This window comes from Colossoma macropomum, unplaced genomic scaffold (genome assembly GCF_904425465.1).
Source record: "Colossoma macropomum unplaced genomic scaffold, Colossoma_macropomum, whole genome shotgun sequence".
Lineage (NCBI taxonomy): Eukaryota > Metazoa > Chordata > Actinopteri > Characiformes > Serrasalmidae > Colossoma > Colossoma macropomum.
The window spans coordinates 21785159-21804078 of record NW_023494796.1 but is presented as its reverse complement, the minus strand read 5'-3'; the positions used below and the strand labels follow the sequence as shown (position 1 = coordinate 21804078).

Here is an 18920-nt window from a genome sequence, read left to right as displayed (position 1 = left end):
AGACCGAGCTGATCATAACGGCGAAAATCTGACTGACGTTAACCGTTAACCGTTAGCATCACCGCCGGCCAGCGGCTTCACTGAGGGGCTTTTAGCTGCTCGAAACACTCCCCGCCCCGCGTTTATCCAGTCAGAGTCGGGCGCTGGCGCGGCTGTGGTCGCGGCTGAGATGGAGCGAAGGGCTCTGCTGAAGAGAAATGACCGCCCGCGGTGACCGTTCGCTCGGACTCTCTGTGGGGAGAGACCGCGCTGAGTGGCGCCGTAACGGCAACGGTAGGCTAATCCGGTAAACACGCCTTTTTCGGTGCCGAATTTGTGGCTGTAAACGGGAGTCTGCAGAGACGAATAACGTTAGCTAGCTAATGTCATCATAAAGCCGTAAAGACACCGTCCCTCGGGTAGCGGTGGGTGAGGACTGGGTTGATATGAAAGCCGGGGTTTGGTTATCTGAAGCTCCTTCTCGATGTGTCGACACACATGTAGGTTTGAGCGAGGGAGGCGTGACCTCAGCTCTGATTCAAAAAGCTGCAGCTTTGGCTCCAGTAGCCTAGAGCTGTGTGACCAACCCACATTCAGCACACCTGATCCAGCTGCTCAGGGGCTTCTCAGGAGACTGGTGGTGAATAGCTCAGCAGGGCTGAGGCTGAACTCTGGTGGATCTCCAGGAGGAGGGATGGCCTGAGATACTACACTGCCCACTGCTCATCTCATGCTTCTTCAGAAATCAAGGGTATTTAAAAGAGAGTTTGCACCCCCTCCCCCAATGCAGTAACAGCCTCTTCTATTCCACAGGTTACCCCTGTAGCTGACGCTTGGCACTGTGCATAGTGACGGTCACCTTAGGCTCATGTGCAGCTGCTCCAGAGAATCCCAGTCCACTGTCAATACTTTTTTATGGAGGTTGCTATTGAAGGCAGCTGTGTGGGTGCAAATTAACAGCTAGATCAGGATAGTGCTTGTACACTGGTTCCACTGTCTAAAAGAGGGTGGCGTCTTGGCCCCTCTCAGTTTTTGTCCTCATGCCCTTGGCTTGCATGTTAGTCCCCACATATTAGGAGAACCTACATTTCTGTAAGGTTTTGGGACAATATCTGTTGCAAAATCACTTTACAAATAAAACTTCTTTGAATTTATGTAAATGGTTGTTTTTTACAAGCTCAGTAGTTTTGCCTGTTCTTAATGCTTCTAACGAGATCTAACAGTTCTGCTGATGCTGAGGACTTTGTTTCAGAAATGACATGCATAAGCAGAAATGCTTATTTTTCTTATTTTATTCTTTTGTTAAGATGGCATAAGATTGGTGGAAGCATTGGAAGCTCATGTGATGAGTTTTAGTCCCTTCCAATAGGGCTTAATACGCAGGCCTTAATTGAAAAACTGACTGACTAAAGAACAATCCAAGGATGAGGGAATGCAGTTACACATCGACCTATTAAACTATAGACCTGTTATTTAGTTACTACCATGAATTATTTAGTAACTGATATATAAGGTATCTAGTTATGAGAGGGAGAAATGAAAGTACGGAAGTATTCAAGATTCTTTAAGAATGAAGCGATTAATTTGATAAACACACCTTTAATTTGGGAATCTTAATCAACCTCTGACCCACCCCCAGAGCACACAGAAGCATTGGAAAGCTAATATGCTGAATTTCACATTCCCAATAAAGCTGAATATGTTTCCATACTTTCAAGCTTTCTTTATCTGGTGGTTGAAAATGTAAAACCAAATATATCCTCAGAATATTCTGCCTGAATATGACCTAAGTGTTAAATCTGAACCCAACTGTAGCCCTCAGTTTTTCAAGCTGTACTGCACCTTTTTTAACTCTTTCAATTCTGGGCAGGTCCTGTGAAACTGCTGTCATTTTGATTACTTCCATTGCTGTGAGACTACTTTGCAAAGTATGTAGTTAAGAAAGTGAGGAACAGAGATTAGGACCTGCCCACGGTTCCTTTGAGTTTAAAAGGCTAACAAGATGCACACTTCAGCTTTAATACTTCAACCAAACCAAACCAACCCAAAAGCACATCACATCATCTCATCCTCTGTTCTGCAGGTGGTTTCCAAAGATATTTGCACAAAAGCTGACCATCTGTCTCTTTGGAATGCTAGTTACTGCATGGACATTTTGGCAGAACACTTGTTAACTACTAATGGTTTTTTGAAAGGTGTCTGCAGCCAGAGTTCTGTATACATTTGCATTTCATTTTTTTTTTCAAATGTTCTCCCCAATTTAGTCATTTCCATTTCCTCCCGCTAGTTAGGACTGCTTCAATCACACAACACCACCAGCACTAGGAGGGCGAAGGCTAGCAGGAGTCCTGTGAAGCCAGCCACTGCATCTTTTCAAAATGCTGCTAACACAACGTCATTGAACAACTGAACAGTAACTGCCAGTTGTGTTACGTCAGCTGGCTACGATAGCTTGCATCACGCTGGGTGATGGGGGGCCATGCACCCACCCAGAGAGAGCACGAGACCAGTTGTGCTCTGTAGCATCACCAGGGATCGAACTCACAATCTCCTGATGATAGGGTCAACACATGGATGGTTGTGCCATCAGATGCCCCCCTTTGCAACCAATTTGAGGGGCATAATGAAAAAAGCCTTATGCTTTGCTTTTAGACTTTTGATTGGTTGATATGGTTGTAAAGCCCCCTTCCAGTGATGGATGTAGAGTTCTATTTTTGCAGGATATCAGCTTCCCTGCTTACAGGTGGCAGGCTAAATCCCTCAAGTGTGTGCGTGTATGCAGGTGTGTATGTGTGTGTGTAGGTGTGAGTGTGTGAGACTGTGGATTTCCCATCGATCGCTTTAGATGGTCTTTTCAGCTATCAGCCATTTCTGCTACCATAGCTCTGTAATGAGAGATTGTATTATTTACAATGGCAGACATTTGGATGTGCCCTGCATAATGTTGTTCATTGATCTCAGGCTCAGTCAATACTGTAGTGTGTATATGTTCCCTTTCTTTCCTCTTTTAACAATATCACTGCTAGAATAAATCTGGACAAGAGTTATAATAAATCTGTTTAAGCTCTAAGACTTCATAGACCTTCGATAGGGGTGTCTGCAAGGCTACCAGTCTTGGGGGGATTTGGTTGTAGAAATTTACTTTTTAATGGAATTGCTGGTAGAGGGGCTGAATGTGCAAACACTGCAGTAATAATACTCAGATGACTTTTTGATACAGATACGATTCAGTATTTGTAGTTCCATAGCTAATACACATTTAGTTAAGATATGCTGGACTACCAATTCATAACAGTAATGTCTCATCATCGTTATTATACACCACTTTTTTCAAAATTAGCGTAGTGTTATAGTGTGTAACATCCATTGTCATCCAATCTGATTAACCCCCAGAATGATTTGGCTACCAATAAATTTAAAATGCCCTGAAATCACAAAATAAGAGTTAGTTGAGTTGGACTTTGTCACTCTATCACTGTTAAGGGGCAACATCTACTCTGAGCAGTTCTCACAGAAACTAAACTGTGTCATTTATAATAGTTAATTGAGAAATTATGACTGTAGAGTGATCTTTCAAGGCTAACGGCAAGTGCACTTCCAGCATTGATCTGTGAGGGGGCTGTGAAAAGCTATACCTGGTAAAAACCATTCCGAATCTCATGAGGTCTCACTTTGCTTTCCTCCTCAGATTCAATCTGACACATTTGCTAATAGCCTATTCTCAGGCCATTTTTAGTCTAATAAGTATGTTATAATAAGATAACAAGAACACAAAATGTGCAGAAATCGTAAAAGAAACATTAAAAAACAGCAGCTGCCTGCTTTGAAGCCTGATTGATTGAAAACATGTTTCTTTTCTTTTTCCAACCGGTTTTAGCAAGAGCCTGATATATCAGTTTGCTCATTGGTATCAGCCATATGCACAAATGTTTGCTAATAGCAAAGTAGCACACTGAATTTGTGGAGCAGAACAAAAATGAAAGCTCCTGAGGCTTTTCAGAACAGTTTTTTCAAGACAATTGCAGTTGCTCATAGTCTTTCTTCATTGCTGAATCACTAAAATACAGTTTAAGCTGTATGATATTAATAATAGGGGTGTAACAATACACATATTTTTAGGTTTAATATGACTTAAACTTTTAAAAGTTTTTAATTGAGCCCCTGCAACAGAAAACGATATATTACTCCTTACATCCTTTTTTGGATTATCAGTTACGTTGTTTTCTGTTTTATTTTGTACAATCTTTTGTCATAAAAAAGCTAAACTATGTTTTATGTTTTAAGGACCTCAATGCCGCACCATGCTTATATGATTTTTACAAAAATGTCACATATACTGTTTTTCACTGCAAGGGTTCAACTGTGTCACAATCATGGGAATAAACTGACAAATCATTGATTAATTGGCTTAGACATGGCCTGGAAATATGAAGAGCTGTAACATGATTGTTTGGTGCTGTTTTTTTTTACAGAAAAACAATGAATAAAAGTTAATAATTCGACTTAAGCTCTAAATTTCAGGGAAAAAAAATAATTAAAGATGTTACATGGATTTGTTATGGTGTAGCCTAGTACCAGTAGGCCACAGGATATTAATAATAAGATCCAATACATTATATGGTTATTAGTGCACTGATATAAGGTACTTTCCATATGTTCTGCACTGTGGTTTCAGTAGTATTGCTTGACAGTCCTTGTGAAATGTATGCAGTATGATGATTCCTCTTGGCTGATATAAGTTCAGTATGTACAGTGCTCTGTGTTATCTGTGGTGGTTGGGGGTATGAGCATGAAGACAGAGCTATGAGTGTTTTATTGCACTGGTGCCATGGCATGAGCTGTGGGTAATTGAAGATAATTGGCTCAGTGGAAAGCCCTCAGATCAATAGGAGTCTGTGTAATCTCTAGATACTGGAGTTCCATCCTTAGAGACACTATTCTTTGCCAAAACCATTATTGGACAGCGGAAGGACTATCCCTTGGAACACTAAGAAAACTATACACTTTAACACTTGCAGAAGCCGGGCTCTCAATAGTTTAAGCTAGTCAAGTTACTCTCGTTCAAACTAGTCAAGTTAATCATGTTCAAGGTCTTGAGATTTGTTTGGGCCTGTGCATTAACATTGTTTTGAGATGTGTTTCCCTCCTTATTAAGAGTACAGAGTTTTGTTAGCTTTAACAAAACTAGCTTTATCCCTGCATTACCTACATGTAGAGACATAAACACCAGAGTAGTTGTTACCCATGTATATCTATGTTGCTCTTGTGTATCAGTGTATCAGCAAATGGAACTGTTGCTTTCTGTGTGCTATAATGTTTCCTATCACAGTATAAAAGAAGCACCATGCTGCCTTTACTGTTGTATGCACTGCATTAGTTTCTGAGCAAGCGGTAAGAACAGAATTCAGCACAAAAGAGATTTATTTATTGATAAACACAAAAAAGAACACTGAAGGTGAAGTATATTCCTACTTCTGTTTACTTGTTGAAAATGATAGTTTGTAACACTAAAATGAATTATAAATTAGAAATAGACTTCAGTGAGGTTTTATGGCAAAGTTACAAATAAATTAACTTGTAAAATCTGGGCAGAGCAAGTTCTGCCTCTCCTAAACACCCCCAAAAACCAGTTGCTGTCTTCTGTAGCAAAAAAGCACATTAATTAACTTTTAATGAGTATGGTTTAACGTATTTCTGACATTTTTCTTTTAATCTGTATGACATTGTTTGAATGTGAAGATGATGAGAAGTCTCTATGCCCCCATGTTGGCACTACTTTTCCCATGCTGCTCCTGGAGTTCCGTTGCACTGCACATTTTAGTGTCTCCCATGCTTAACCTCATTAAGGGCTTGATAGCGAGCTAATGAGTTGCGTCAGGTATCACATTTGTTTGTAGTTACAAATTTCATGTATATGAAATAAAATTAAATGTTTGCTGTTAAAAACTGTGTATATGAGTGCTGGAATAAACACCAAATAATTGCTAGATTACTCGATCACTAATACTAATATTAAAGATAATGAATTAGATGACTAGAGTCGATTAATGGAATAATAGCTTCTAAGTTAAATAATTATGAAAACAATTGTTAGTTGCTGTCCTAAATTAAAGCAAAGGCATCTGGAACTCACATCACTTCTAATTAAATTCTTATCCCCAATTAATGGCTTTATATCACGATTACAAGTAGAATTTCCCAGCATGCTCCAGTCCGAGTATCCACCTGTAATAACTTCAGCTGCATTGGTAAAAGGCTTTGCAGCTTCTTGCTCTGTGCCACACTTGCGTTGTCTGGTAGCTAGTATAGCTCTCATCTTTTTTTACAGCCATGATAGACTGGCTCCTTGTGAAGCCTACCTTTATGTCCCCAGTGGTCTAATTAAACAGTACCATCGCAGTACGCATGCCACCTTTATAACCAGCTCACTGGGCTAAGCGTGTGATACAAAGACAGAAATAGCTGGGGGAATGAGGGTAAGAGCCTTGCAGATATCAGATCTCAGTGTGAAAGCATTTCTGTTGTACAGTATCAGGGTACGCATTGCATGCAGCTGCCCTGCACCCTGTAGGTGGTAGTCTGTAATTGCTGCCTTTTTTCCCTTCTCTTTTCTTTTATGTCCTTCCTTCTGTCTGGTCTCTGCTGACCCGACCACTTCATCCCCTCCATTTGTCTCTACTTTTTCTTCCCTCTTCATCCCCCTCTCTCTCTCACTGTCTTTCTGGCTGTATCGCTTTGTAACCTCTCACCGATGACTCATCAAATTTGCAGATCCTGTCCTTGCTACGCTTCTCATTCAGAGCTCGTATCCGTGGCAACAGCAACCGTCCATCTTCACAGCATCAGCACAGGTTTGCATGGCTGTCCGTTTGCTAGGCCCTGGCATGCTCACATGCATGTTAATAGCAAGCCAGGCCATGTTCGCTGTACTAGGTCTAATAAGCATTCGATTCTGTTTTATTTCCATGATATTTTTGGCATTGCTGATAATCGACCCGTTCTAATTCGTACATCATTTTTACACCTCTCTTATTCTCAGAGCCTTGAAGGGCCAGGACATAATCAAAAGCTGCTGTGGAAGACTGTTGAGACTGTAAGCCAAAAATCTAATTCTGGCATCAGATTGTGTTTTCACTGATAAGGTCCTAGAGAGAGAGAGCGAGAGAGCGAGAGAGAGAGAGAGAGAGAGAGAGAGAGAGATTCACCATGGCACAATAAGTTCAGCCAAAAAAAAAATAAATGACAGCGAATTACAAAATCCAGTCCTATCAATGGGCCATAGAAAGACATCCGGATAAGGAGTAAACCTGATAGATCTGAATTTTTGGTCGCCTGTGCTGATTGGGCTGATTGACCTATTTTGAAGAATAGATTGACCTTTTTAAAAGTGCTAAATGTTTCAGTAATGTTAGCTGATATAATGTAGTATGCTCAAAAATTTAATACACGTCTTTAAATTTGTGTTTTCTCTGGTTGTCATAGGTGAGATAGTAGCGTGCAGCTTCTGTCTTGGGAATGGTATATGGCTTCCATATCTCCATACAGCAGGGAACCCACAGGACCTAGAGCTGGGCGATATGGCCAAAAATGTTATCATGATAAACAAAATTCATATCGTTCGATATCGATACATATCGATACATACATAAATGTCAAATCATTATTTCTTTCAAGTTTGAAGGCTGATTTTTGCTCCTGGGGGGTTAATTGCTGTTTTAAACTATCCTTTATGGTCGGATCACGACAAACACTCACCAAACAGTGGAACATTTCACAGATCTGTCATGGGAGAGTGGGAGAAAGTGTCTGGTGAGCTGTTTTTACCAGCTGGAAAAGCATGGCTATTTTGTAATAGTCATAATTTATGAAAGAAAACAGATTATTTTTAGCTGGTGACGAGCGCTCGGCTACCCCGCTACAAACGACAGTATCACAGTATTCAGACACCAGAGAGCGAGGACTGGATTTCTCTATTCAATTGTAGTAGTTTAAGTGGTGAACCGCAATATATCAACACCAGACAAACCTCTTTTTAGGTACGTTTAAACTGAAAGCGGTGCTTTTGTGTCGTGTTTGATCTAGAGTATCATCAATTCTCCGTGTTTTGGAGTGATAGAGCGCTGCTTCAAGTTAGCCAGCTGCTAAAAACAGCTAGCCTGGAAAGCTAGCGCTCTCCCGCTCTCACAGCTTCCTCAGTTTACTTTCGTTTAAATCAGGGCTGTAATTTACATGAACCCACTTCTTTCTTTCACTTTCGTCGCTTGTGAACGCACTAATACTTAAATATGACTGAGCGCTGTAACAGCACTGTAGTTGTGAGGATTGTGATTGATTAACGCTGCTAAGGCTGGTTAGGATGTACGGAAAGAGGTGAGTTCGCTGTAGGACAGTATAGTTACTCCACTGACCTTGTCACTCACACTCGGTCACAGGAGAGCAGATTGCCAGTCGCTCCACTCAAACAGGGACTGTATAACTCCGCGTTTCAGCCGTTGCTAAAGATTCATCTTACTTGTGGCTCCCTCCCTCTCTAATCATGTAGAAAAACTCGGAAGTGCGCCCTCTCCTGGCGACAGCAGAGTAGTGTCGCTTTCCTTGCAGTAGAAAACGCCACCAAGGCTTTCGCTGAACGTGGAAGTGTGAGAGTGATGTATTATATCGAACATTTATCGAACATGTCGTATCGCTATATCAAGGAAAAGTTATATCGCGATAATTAACCGTTAATTTATCGTTTTATCGCCCAGCCCTAACAGGACCTTTCAATTTTGTCACTCTAGGCCTTCTGGACGTCATAGATACGTCACTGACTGCGAATACAAGTAGTAGCCTGAAAGGATTTCAGTCAGATGTTAGAAACAGAAACAGCAGCAGCTTTATGTCAGGGCTCACTATAAAACTGCTGCAAGGTAAAATATAGGCAAATGTGTTTTACAAGCTTTAAATGTCCGTGTTTAATAGAACGGCCAAGGTTCGTATGAATCGCAGTTGGCTTAGCACTAACATACTACTATAATTCCATAGGAGTGTTAGCATAAGAAGATTACCTTAGAGGACCTTTGACATTTATGGCCCAAACTGAAGGCCTAGCACTAAAAGTGGTCTTCATATGATGATCATGCAAGGCCCTGTATTCATGAAGCAAGTTTTTAGCACATGACAGTATGTTTGGTTGTTATCCAAAATAGCTCCACGTTTCTAATATGATTTTCTTATACAGTGTTTAAAGGAACATCATCAGAGCTTTATCAGTTAGATCTGCGTCAATACCAGTAAACCGGTTAAACTTCAGTATTTGCCAGTTATACTGGCCAAATGATTTATTACATGAGCCCTAATCCTGATTCAGCAGCAGTGGGGCAGTACCAATATAAACACTGTCACCTTTTCATCCAGGAGGTTCACACCAACTAATGTGACATTTCTTCATGACCAAATAGCACAGCTCAGAATTAAGATCCCATTTATGTATTTGTGTGGGAGAGGAAACGTTTCTATGGCAACCAGACCTTAAGCCGGGTGCCAGTAGCAGCAGATGTGGCCTTGGTTTAGAGCCGCGTGTGAAAGAGCGTTTTCAGACTCTCTCATTTTCTTTCCCTCTCTTCTTCGAATCTGTTACCTTCTCTCTTGTGTTCTTTGATGGGATATCGACCATCAGGATGGGGATTATTCTAAGAGGCTATGCTCTGTTGCTCCTGGCCGTACAAGAAGCCCAGGCCTTATGGGAGCAATAGCCAAGCTCTCAGTTCAACAGCAAATCCTCATAGCTCTGGAGGTGTATGATATAATAAGTTGTGGGGACTGAGACTTTGGCATATTCCATTGCAAGTAGGTTCCAAATGAATGACAGCAGTGTGTCAGAGGGCACTATGTGGTAGGCTCTTTTTTACATGTGAGCTTTAATTTTTCTCTCTAATTGCTCTTATTATAGATTATTATGATTTTGATATGTACAGTAGAGCTGTCACTGTTGATTATATTAGCCTAGCAATCCAACAGTGTACCAGTTTTAGTGATTGAGTAATCATTTTTTTTAGAGACCACATAATAAAAATAAGCCTAACTGAACAAAAGTAAACCGTGAAGACAATGTATATGTGAATACACCACGATTTATGTTCTCTACACATTTATTCTGAAGACATGCTATTGTGATTAAGTAGTTAATTTATATCTGAAGAATTGATGTGAAACTAAATACTTCACTGTACAATAATAAGCATATTTTTCCAAATAAATGTAAAAGGGTATTGTTAATAGGTCAAAAAATCTAAATTAAATACTGTTTTCTCTTTCAAGTTCATAAAAAGCCAAAATAGATTTGCTTTTGGATGTTAGAGTTTAAAGAATTCTGTAGAAAGTTGACTTGTGTCTGCAGACATCAAGCAGAGGAAGCTCTCACTGGTTTTCTTTGCAATAAAATGGCAAAGATGCTTTAGTTTCACATCTTTTTTTATCTCCTGTTATCTCAAGGGTACAACAACCTATTTTAGTAAAAACACCCTAGCTAATATTTCAGTTTGGAGAAAAACAGTTTCTTTATATATGAAGATTAAGAGTGATTAAAGCTTACTGTGACTTGAAGCTAGAAGAGTATAGATGCTGTTCTTTCAGCACAAGCCACAGTAGAGTAGCTTAACAGTAGAGTAAACACTGTGTTTTATTGCTGAAGAAAAGCTAATAAGTATTGAAGACCTAATTTAAAAAAATAGACAAATGTGGCTAAAATAAGTACTAATGGATGTATCCCAACTAATCATTGCCATTTCATCAAGAAGGTAAATTTGAATGAAAGTTTACTTTTTTTAATCCAGTAACCGTGAAAGCCCTAATATACAATGATTTGTTGTTGACTGTAAAACAGCTTGAATAATAGGAGGCATACTGTCTATGCTTATATGATTCTGTGATTCTACTTGAAGTGTAAGCCGCTTTGTCAGTGTGGCACATGGTGATGGTGAGGAAGGTGAGGCATCTGCACTATAGCTTCGGGAGTGACATGTTTATGACAGGTGACAGCCTCCTAAGCCTTCTGATTTAATAGATAGGTCACTTGAGCTGATACTAACAGCTATGTAATATACAGCAAGGGCACTAGACTGCTCCCAATCCTACCATGTCAACTGATTTTCTCACTTATTTAATGTAGTCAATGCTGCCTTCTAACAGTGTTACAGCACCAAGTCAGAAGTTAGAAAACTCACCTAATTCACATTCTCTTGCTTGCAATGTAATCAGGTAACAACTATGGAAAATAATGGAGATGAGCTCAAATAATGGTGATCAGGCAATTATTTTACAAAATAAGGCCTTCCTAGAAGAGTAGAGGCTTTTACTGCTGCAAAGGCAGGGCAAACTCCTTGTTAATATCCTTGATTTTGGAAGAAACATTGTATAAGAGGGACTTGGTTTTGGACATGAAGTAAAGCTAGTCTGACATTACCATGCCTCCCATGCACCAGTAGGGCCTGATTATTAGACTTAGCGTCTTTTGATTCATTTAGGATGCCTAATCCTGATTATATGACTTTAAACCCGATGACTTGCTCATTGACTGGAGCTTAGCCTGTAATTCATCGCTAGAACATGAGTTCGTGCTGCATGCAAAATGAGTGCTCATTCTTCTTTGTCGTGTTCAGTTTTTTGTGAAACAGTGTTGACAGTGCAGAGATGTGCTGTAAGAGGACTGGCATAATATGACTGACCACAGATATTTTTGTTTACTATAACTGCTGTAAGAAATCCACATTTTGGCAAATTCTTTTGTCCAATAACTGACCGCCTCAAATCTCCGATTGATTGTTGACCGGCAAGCCTAAAATTAAGGACAAATCTCATTCAGATATCGATTTTATAATTAATAGTTTGATTCTGATACCTGATTGGCTGAGCTGTGTTCTAAACCACTGTAAAATATTTGATATATGCACACTTATGAATGCACACTTCAGCTGAATACTGTGTTAATGCACCGAGGTGTTAAAAAGTCTTCCGTGTTTCCATATTAAACACACCCTATGTAAGAACCCAGTTTTCTTTAAACCAAGGGGCTGACAACTACAATATTTGATGAGCTACTGAAAGGTAATTATTCCAGTGTTTCCCAGACATAGGCTATCCCTGGCCCACTCCCCAATGTATATTGACCACCACCCAAGTATATTTTGTCACACTTAAACAATTTCCAAAAATCAATTCTGCACATGCAGTAAGAAAGCTCCCAGTTTACAACATATTTCTTTTTTATTCCAAACCACACACCTAATTCGTCTTAATTGAATATCCAATTAAGTAGAAAGAACACTGAGATGAGTTTGGGTTACCATATATATTTAGCAAAGAACATCCCCACCTGAACACACAAGTATATTTCAGACATTCAGTGGGAAATGCTGGTTTATGAAGTTCCAGTGTTAATTTACTACTTATTTCTAGCCCATAATTGCCATGACCTGAGCCAATTTTGGCATCACACCTCAGTGGCTCTCAAAAGCCATCACCGTCCACCACATCCTTCTGTATCTTGCACACCCATCTGTGATTTTACATTTATGGCATTTGGCAGACACTCTTATCCGGAGCAATTTACAATTTGATCGTTTTACATGGGTAGGCAAAAGTAGTGTTAGGAGTCTTGCCCAAGGACTCTTATTGGTAAAGTGTAGGGTGTTTGCCCAGGTGGGGATTGAACCCCAGCCTACAGCACAGAAGGCAGAGGTGTTACCCCTATGTTGTGGTCCCTTTGTGATAATTTTCTCACACTGCCATGCATCACACTTTCTCTCGAGAACACGGACAGAATACTTGTCTATCTTAGTGCTTGTTTGCTTTCGATAAGGCACATCATCGTAGCTGTGCTGTCATCCTCTGAACTCCTGAACACCACTAATTTTAGCTGCATGCTTCATTATTTAGTAGGTCTATATTGAATGAGTAGTTGCCTATTGCGACCTCATGCACACAATTCGAAAACGTTCCTCAACTGGAGCGATAAACCCACCTATTTATTTAGAAATTATTGGAAAAGTAAAACTAAATTAGATTAGTGCTTTTTAACTGATAGCATTGGTCAGATTATTTGAGCGTTGGTTCAGAGCTAGTCGTTTAATCGTATAATCATTTGCGTCCCTTAATTGCTGTAATTGGTAAAATTAATGGAAATTTCCATTAAACATGGAGGAACCAAAAAGAGATAATTTAGTGGGGTGGATGATTATTACACGGCAATGAGTAATTGAAAGCTCATGGCAGTCCAAGTGCACAGGAAATGCCTTTTCCTTTTCTGGAGCAGATGGGCCAAACCACAGGTTATTGCTACTTAATGCTAAGCCATGTTGTGAGCCATGTGGCCAGCAGCGGACAAGTAAGATGTGACCTGTTGCTTATTTTTTATGATAAATAATGTCAGTGCTGTGACACACTGACTGTTTTAGCTTGTCTCCATAAAGGTCAGTTTGAAACATGTTTATTACTGGGTACATGTGTGCAATTAGCTAATTCTGCACTGTCATGCAAAGGCCAGCGACCAAGAGCTTGAATGGAACCACTTGAAGAGATTAGCTGACCCAGTATAGTTTATTTACAGCTCCAATTCAAGTTTCGGAGTTGATTTAAATGCCATCTGATGAATGTTTTCAGCAGTTCAATATAGAACCCAGGCTAAAAGATAAGACAGACAGTGTGATATGAGTTTTATATGTTTTTCAGCATCTCAGCTTCATTCATTTGGAATAGGATTTGCGAGGTCCTTCAATATTTCTTCAGGACTGTGGTATTGGTTCATTGCATTTATCCTAATTGGAACTTCCTGACATCTGACAAGGCCAGTCTGATTAAGCTAATGCGCCTCACTTCAGAAGGGCTTAACTCATGTATGTTGGGTTTGCTCAAGTGAATTTGCTTAATTTGCGCCCATTCATTCCCAGCATTAACCCTTCCCAAGTACAATCATTGACACTACTCCTGATTACCTCATTGCCTCTTCTGCAGAGACAGCCCTTCTCCCACATGACACAGTATCAGTCTATAGGCACACAACTCATTAATTACATTCACTGATTTCTGTAAGACAGTACTCACAACTGTCTTGCTGGGTTAATTGAATTTGTGATGGGAAACGTCACTCTGAGACTAATTGCCCACTCAGATGCCTCTGGATGCAGCCCACTTGCTGCCAAGCTTGCTGGGTGCTCAGCATCCAGTTTGGATTGGCAGATGGCGCTACGAGCTGTTAGCTTCCATTACCACGACTCTGCTATTCCTTAATAATACTGCTACACAGAATGACAGCTAGTGTTATGCATACATATATACACTATATTTTCATGTACAAAAGTCATTTTCATTTGTTTTACTCAGATGGTACTTGCATGTAGGGTTGACACTATTGATTGTTGTAATTTTTTTGATGATTAATTGAGTAAAAGTTTTTTTAAAAAGGTCAAATAATAAAAATAGACTTTATTGAACAATAACAAATTAATACATATATGAAACATATATATGGATGTATATAAAACATTTAGTGTATCCACATTTTACTTTCATTACAGCCTTCATTCTTTTCAGGAGACCTGCTTTTGTTTTTTCATAGAAATCTGCAGGGATATTTTTCCACACCTCCAAAGTTCAGTCTTAGAAGTTGGTTTCATTTTCTGCTTCTCACAATCTAGTTAATCTCAAATGAGAAGACTAGGTGTGCTTGAGGTCGTATTACATGATGTATTAAATATGTTTGTACCTATCAGCGTTCATGATGCCTTGAATGAAGAATGAATTTCCAACTCCAGATGGTACACATGCCCAAATTTGAACTGATCCTTCACTATGCTTGACTGATGGTTGGAAACATGGTTCAAGGGGTCTTTCTTTGCCTGGGAGGCATACATACTGCCTTCGGTTACTTCCAAGGATCTGACGTTCTAGTGCAAATTTTCTTCTTTTTTGTCTATTTTTTTCTCAGAAATGGCTTCCTGACAGCTACACATCCCAAGTTTTGGTGGTCTACCACGTCTTGTGCAGTTGTTCCCATTTTCTCTGCGTCCCATTTTCTCTACATCTTTAAATCATTTTTTGGACTCCTGTTATGGTAACTAAGCTAAGGTGTGAGTGGGTGTGATTTAATCAGTAACATTTTCCTTAAATCAAGACATGAGGTTTAATTCATTAACTATGACAGTTCTACACACATACTGTGTCATTGTTAAGTAAGCTGAGGTCAGAGCAGAGGCAATACTAGGACAACAGCGGCATTTGCAGAGGTGAGAGACAAGGCTGGGAGCCATGGTGTACACAGAAATCTCCATGAGTGGCATCAAATGGAAGGGAGGGTGGGGGATTAGGCTGTGCCCTAATCCTGATGGTTCCTAAAAGCCCTCTGAGTCCTCTACAACCCTGAAGACTCTTGGAGGACAGCTTGTACAGCCACTAATGGGGACATTGGTAGGCCTTCCCGACTGTATCATGGACAAAAAAGAATGAGAGTGGAGGGGGGGGTAGGGTGTTGTAGTGAGACACTGTCCATTTTTTAAGTGGCTCCTGGATATTTCCCAGCATGTCATGCTCTCAGCTGGTGTAATGGTCAGCTCAATCCTTTCTCTGCAATAACTCCATTAAGATGTCTGTGGGTTATGTAATCTATACCATAATAGAGAATTTAGCTTAAGAATAACTCTCAAAGTCCTCTTAACTGGTTTCATCATAGTGGAATGTGGTTGGGGGCATTAGTGGTAAGGGCAGAATGCAATTGTGATAAAGATGAACATGATGAGGGATGGTTTTCCAATACTCAAGACTCAAATTGCCCCTCTTTCAGTGAGAGGAAAGACTGGGGTTATATAGCTGTTTTTCAGCTGTCCTACTTTTTTTATCTCTATTTCTTTGTAAAATTATGCAAGTTATTTGTTGCTGCGGTGCTCAGAATGTCTCCAGTGAGCCGATTGCTGAAGCTGTGTTTTTGGCATCTCGCAAATGCAGCAGGAATATGAGTCTTAATTTCTGTGAGACTTTAATTTCTGTGAGGCTGTAAGATATAACTAACTCGATGAATTTCTATATGTTTATTTGAATTGCTTGAACTGTAGGCTTAATTTGTTTATTAATCTTAATACTCACATATAAGTACTCTGAATTAACTGGTAAACAGTGTGAAACTAATTAGTAAGTTTTGTCATCAGGGTCTTTGGGTTTAAGGTTTTAATATTGACCTCTTCTTTTCTCGTCTGTGCTTTCCAGGGCTGAAGGTAGTGCTCATACTGAAGAACAAGTAAGAAATCAAACAGAACAACTACTAAAGCCAGGAAGCAATATGTACTGTGCTTACTTCACAGTCAGAATGTGTGAAGATTTCACAGTATGTGGTTAAACTCCAGCATCATTCTTGCCTGTGGTAACTCATGCAAACCTGAGATGAGTCAAGCTCTCTGGTGCTTAGACCGCTTGGCCGCTAGTTTGGGGCGGCGCCCGGCGGTCTGAGCCCGACGCCACTCCTCCTTCCTGCTGGCCAGCCGCGGGAACGCGGCATGGCCTCTCTGGACCTACCATACCGCTGTCCTCGCTGTGGGGAGCACAAGCGCTTCCGGAGCCTGTCATCGCTACGCGCCCACCTGGAGTACAACCATACCTACGAGACTCTCTACGTGCTGTCCAAGTCCAACAGTGTGTGCGACGCTGCTGCGCTGCTCCCCCTGGTGGCCGACAGCGCCCTGGCTGCTGAGTCCCGCTTTCCGTACCGTGAGCTTCCCTGCTCAAGTGACGAATCTTCCTCCTCCGCTGCCCGCTACCTTCCCAATGTGGAGTTCCCCCTGGGCGAGATACTCGTGAAGAAAGCCATGAGCTCTGCGGACGCTGGGAACGCAAACAACGCCGTAGCCGTGGCAGCCAACGTGGCGGCGAGCGCAGTGGAGGCTGCCTATGAGGAGGGCCTGGCAAGGTTAAAGGCCAGGGCCTTCGAGCGCCTTGAGCTGGACGAGAGGCTGGAGAAGCTGTCAGAGGAGGTGGAGCAGAAGATCGCAGCACGTGTGGGACGTCTGCAGGCTGAGCTGGAGCGCAAGAGCTCTGAGCTGGAGAAGGCCAAGCTGGAGAGTGAGAGACTGAGCCAGGAGAAGCAAGACCTGGAGGACAAGGCTTCGGAGCTGTCACGCCAGGTGGACGTGTCTGTGGAGATGCTGGCCAGCCTCAAGCAAGACTTAGCGAACAAGGAGCAGGAGCTTACTCACAAACAGCAGTGAGTAGAGCATTCTGGGATGTTCTTTTATGTTGGTGCTGCTGTTTATGATGAATTATGAGCTTGAAGTATTTGGGTGTTCTTGAAGCTGATAATGTTGCTGTACGTTCAGTTTCTCTCATGTCTCTAATAGTATTATTGAATAGCACGATAAATTGAATAAGCATCAAGGTTGGGCAAATTATTGTTCATTCACTCACTTTCACATGCAGAGCATTGTCAGCTAATTATCTATGCACATACATACCCAGAAAAAATCATAAATTTTCAGTCTGGCAAAGATTGCTGGGTTACATGCAACATCATATCTACTCTCTGGTAGAGCAGGGATTACGCGTAAATGGACAGAGGAAATGTCCAAAGAAGAAGAAGTGCGCCAACGCATTATCTAAACAAATGTGGGGAAGTATTATCTTCCAAGCTTAGCTTAAAATCATTTTCGATTAAGAATATACACTACTAGTTGAAAGAGTACACTTTTTAGTAGGGGAGTAACTACAAAATTCATAATTCAATTAGGTATGTCCCAATTTGCATTTTTCAATACAGCAAAATAATAGTGCTTGAAAATATGCCTTATGTTAGTAAGTGAAAGTTTTCATTTTTAGACTATTAGAACAAGAAGAAGAATTAGAAGAATTCAACGTACATTATTTATTAATAATACGCGAATATGTTAGCCCCAAACTAGTGTGTGTTTACAAGGAGTGTATATCTGTCCTGCTCTCACCTTGGAGATAAACAGGAAGCAATATTTTCAGATGAAAGAGGCTCTGCTCTTATTGTGGATCAGACCCTTGTTTAATTTTTATTATATGTCATGCCATATGAAGAGCATTAAATTGACTTCATTTGTTTGGGACTGTATGAATGAATGAATGTACTGCTCAAATCTTGTGAGCATTGAATTGAGATTTATATTGAATGATACATAAAATACTCCTAATTGCTAGTATTTATTAGTTATTATTGACACTGCTTTAGGATGTAGAAGTTCATTATCAGGTATTCATGAAGAAGTCTGTTACAGTGTACCATCTAAAAAAATAAGAGTTTCCAGAAAATTGTACAAGAAAAGTGAAAAATTGTCTCTAAATCTTTAAAACAGCCTAGGGGCCCCTTGATAACCTTAGTAACAGCTCAATTTGATTAACATCACTGAAACATTAGGTGACTTTATATGCTGACGAGCTTCAGACTGAGAATTTCATTGACATTTACAAGAACTAGCGTTAAGTGCGCCTACTCATACGTTTGATTAAAGATGTTTTGTAGGTATCAGCAGGTGGCCGTACAGTCACTTCCATTTCATTTGTACAAACCCAGGCAGACTTATAAAACTAGCTCTCTATTAGCTAAGCAGTTTTCCAGATGGTTAGGTCTTCTGTGCATGCTCCAAGCCCTCTTCCAGGGTCATTGTCTCAGATGCTCTCTACCAGATGTTTGCCTGCGCTTTGTTTAGCCCCACAATTTTCTTATTCAAGGCCACTCAGCCTGAAGAATGCTTTGAAGACATTTAAAGGCTCAGTGTCTGATGTTAGCCTGAATCAGATGTTACAGTTCATCAAGGCCATACATGCTTGTCGGGGAGGGAGGTGTACCAATATAAAGGATTCCTGCTGCTCCTGAGGAGTTAAACAGCAGCATGAACAGCTTTAAAATCTCTTATAAACTCACCAAAACCATCTCTTAGACCAAAAGCGGTAACTGTACTGGT

General features: G+C 40.5%; 1 protein-coding gene across 1 annotated transcript in view; it reads left to right on the top strand.

The window, feature by feature from the left end:
• Nucleotides 1-18920, top strand: part of fbxo41 (F-box protein 41) — a 71403-nt gene that overhangs the window by 127 nt on the left and 52356 nt on the right. The window contains exon 2 of the mRNA XM_036583123.1: nucleotides 16213-17203. Coding sequence (XP_036439016.1) covers nucleotides 16500-17203 — 704 coding nt within the window. The 5' untranslated portion in view covers nucleotides 16213-16499. The remainder of the gene's footprint in view (nucleotides 1-16212; nucleotides 17204-18920) is intronic.